Source organism: Priapulus caudatus, unplaced genomic scaffold (genome assembly GCF_000485595.1).
Source record: "Priapulus caudatus unplaced genomic scaffold, Priapulus_caudatus-5.0.1 Scaffold4869, whole genome shotgun sequence".
Classification (NCBI taxonomy): Eukaryota; Metazoa; Priapulida; class Priapulimorpha; order Priapulimorphida; family Priapulidae; genus Priapulus; species Priapulus caudatus.
This window is the reverse complement of record NW_014581930.1, coordinates 1-3,695: the sequence shown is the minus strand read 5'-3', so window position 1 is coordinate 3,695 and position 3,695 is coordinate 1. Positions and strand designations below refer to the sequence as shown.

Here is a 3,695-nt window from a genome sequence, read left to right as displayed (position 1 = left end):
ATAATATCAAAAGCGTATTAAAAGCCTTCTTTATACGCTCTGGATAATATCACCCGCGCGCGCAAGTACGCGCTAAGTACGCGCTTAGGCAGACCTACACACAGGCGTGTATGTTACGCGTGTAGCTACGCGTGTAGCTACGCGTGTGCTCTCACTTGTTTTGTACGGGGGTGAGTCATATTTGTTGTCTTCGTAGCACTTCAGCGTCCAGTAGGGTAGCTCCCCCTCAGGCCAGTTCCACGGCCGCTCGTCGTTGGTACCAAAACACGCCGGTTCATTCATGTCCTAGACGCGCGATGGTAACGTACCTAGTTATTCTTATATATATATATATATATATATATATATATATATAATATATAATATAATACTAGTATATATCTACATATATAAGTAAAAACACACGGACACCCATGTAGATATGAAGAAAATGTAGAATAATAGAATAAGGGGTTAAATTTTAATCAGGAAGCTTTCGACACTCTTCATCAGGCTATAAAATGACAACCAATATATATATATATATATACGGTGGGAAAGAATCGTGGGTGGGTGGTGGGTGGTGGGTGGTGGGTGGTCCGACCGACAACCCACTGGTGTGGGTGTATGACAATAATGGTAGGATAGGCGATGGTGTGACGCTACGTAGTTTAGAAGTAAAGTTTACAGCTGCGAGGTAAATAGCCGATGCTACTACGCCAAATACACATGCAGAAAAAATGATTAGTTAATGAATAATGACTTAGTTTAATTAATTAATTTAATTGGCCGGCTTACGATCCAGATGGCGTCAAAGTTCAACTTCTGTCTTTCCTTCACGATGAGATCCTTCCACCATTGCTGCGTTCGCTCCAGGAAGAAATCAGGGAAGACAGTCTTACCTGTCGGCCACACCTATGTAATAAACATGAGAGTTATCGGTGTAGTACGAGATACTAATGCTAGTCAATGATGTAATACCAGAGTGGGGGGGGGGGACTGTGTTACACCGAGTCGCATGGAAACAAATCATGGGCCCACTGAAATACGTACGCCAGTCAATACTTGAGGCAGATGGGAAAGTGAATTAGCACGTGCCCCAATATGAGAGATATATAGCCGCATATAACTACAGAGATTTATCAAGAACAGTCTTTATAGTCAAAGACACTGCAACGCAGGATGCAAGAGAATCTAACGTTGATAAAATTATCGGATCAACATTGCGGATTGCAGTAGAAAAGGTCGTTAGATCGTCATAGATTCCCCCAATTCTGGTTCCCCCTCTCTTTCTCACATTTTTTTCTCTCTCCCTCCTCTCTATCTCACTTCTTCTCACACACACACACACACACTCTCTCTCTATCTCTCTCTCTCTCTCTCTCTCAATCACTCACCAACTATCTATCTCACTTCTCCCCCTCTCTTTCGCACACTCTCTCACTCTCTCTTCTCTCCCCCTCTCTTGCTCACTATCTCTCTCTCTTGCTCACTATCTCTCTCTCTCTTGCTCACTATCTCTCTCTCTTGCTCTCTCTCTCTCTCTCTCTTTTCTCGCTATATATATACGTAACATATATATATATATATATATATATATATATATAAAGCGACTCCATAACACGTACGTATCCCAGCATGTTGTCGTTATTGTATTCATCACGGTCAGGACTCCTTCCTTCGGCCCACTTCACAAACACATCCTCAGCAATGCCGGAGTTGTACGGCTCGTATAAACTCACGTTAGAGATGATGGCCGGATCCTAATAGTAAGGTGTGGTGAAACAATTCTAATATCAGATCACAGAATAGTGCATGGTTATAATTTCCTCAGTTTGATTTATTCCAGACGTTAGAGTGTAATAGTATTAGGAGTGTCCGAGTGTCATAATATCTATATCTATATCTATATCTATGTATTACTATAATCTATATATATGATTATATATATACTATATCTAATATATATAAATATAATATAATATATATATATAATATTATATCTATATATCATATCCTATATATATACATTATATATCTATATATATATTATATATAGCTATAATATATATACTATATTATATATAGATATATATAGACGACTATCATATAATATAGTAGTATATTATTGACACTTCTGATAGCATGGTAATAATAAAGACAGCACCTCCTGCTACACTACATCACAATTATATATAATCCTTCTACACCTCACTACATCAGTATATACTATCCTTACACCTCACTACAGTATATCATATAATCTCTACAGCCTACTACAAGTATATATATTATCTACACCTAATTACCTACAATTATATATATATCCTCTACACCTCACTACAGAGTAATATATATCCTCTACACCTCACTACAAGTATAGATCTCTACCTCACTACACAGTATATATATATATCCTCACACTCACTACAAGATATATATTATATCCTCCTACACCTCACTACAAGTTATACTATTATATATTCTCTAACACCCTCACTACAAGTATATAATATCATCTACACCTCACTACACAAGTATATATATATCCTCTAACGACTACACAGCTATATATATCCTCTACACTCTCACTACTAAGTATATCATATCCTCTACACCTCATACAAGTTATTAGATATATCATCTAAACCTCACTACAAGGTTATATATATCCTCTTACACCTCACTACATTATGTATCCTCACACATCACTACAAGTATATATATCTCTACACCTCACTACAAGTCTAAAACAAAAAATATATCATCTACACCTCACCTACAAGTTATATATCCCTACACCTCAACATACAAGTATATATATATCTACACTCACTACAAGCTATATATATCATCTACACTCATACAGTTTATATATCCTCTACATCCTCACTAAAGTATAATATATCCTCTACACCTACTACAGTATATATCCTCTCACCTCATACAAGTAATATATACTCCTCTAACTCACTACAATATATATTCTCTACACCTCATACAAGTATATTATATCCTCTACACATCACTAACAAGTATATATATCCTCTACACCTCACTACCCAAGTATAATATGATCCTCTACACTTCAGACAATAACTCAATATCATCTACCACTCACTACAATATATTATTCATTCACCTTATACAAGTCCTATATAATATCCCCTTTACACACTCACCTCAAGCTACTATCTTACTTCCTCTAGCACCTCTACCGCTCACAACGAACGTCAATATATCTCTACACTCCACTAAGAACGGTAATATATATCCTCTAACCTCACTACAAGTACTATAATACTCATCTACACCTCACTACAAGTATATATAATCCTCTACACATCAATAACAAGTATATATNGTATATATATATATCCTCTACACCTCACTACAAGTATATATATATCATCTACACCTCACTACCTACAAGTATATATATATCCTCTACACCTCACTACAAGTATATATATCCTCTACACCTCACTACAAGTATATGTATCCTCTACACCTCACTACAAGTATATATATCCTCTACACCTCACTACAAGTATATATATATAGTAGTGGTAGAGGATATATATACTTTTGTAGTGAGGTGTATATATATCCTCTACACCTCACTACAAGTATATATATCATCTACACCTCACTACAAGTATATATATCCTCTACACCTCACTACAAGTATATATATCCTCTACACCTCACTACAA

At 36.1% G+C, this 3,695-nt stretch overlaps 1 protein-coding gene across 1 annotated transcript in view; it reads right to left on the bottom strand.

The window, feature by feature from the left end:
• Positions 1 to 1,713, bottom strand: part of LOC106819870 (sucrase-isomaltase, intestinal-like) — a gene marked incomplete at its 5' end in the record, with an annotated part of 2,427 nt that extends 714 nt beyond the window's left edge. Inside the window, 3 exon segments of the mRNA XM_014824441.1 lie at positions 156 to 285; positions 778 to 894; positions 1,608 to 1,713. Coding sequence (XP_014679927.1) covers positions 156 to 285; positions 778 to 894; positions 1,608 to 1,713 — 353 coding nt within the window.
• Positions 1,714 to 3,695: the final 1,982 nt, after the last annotated feature.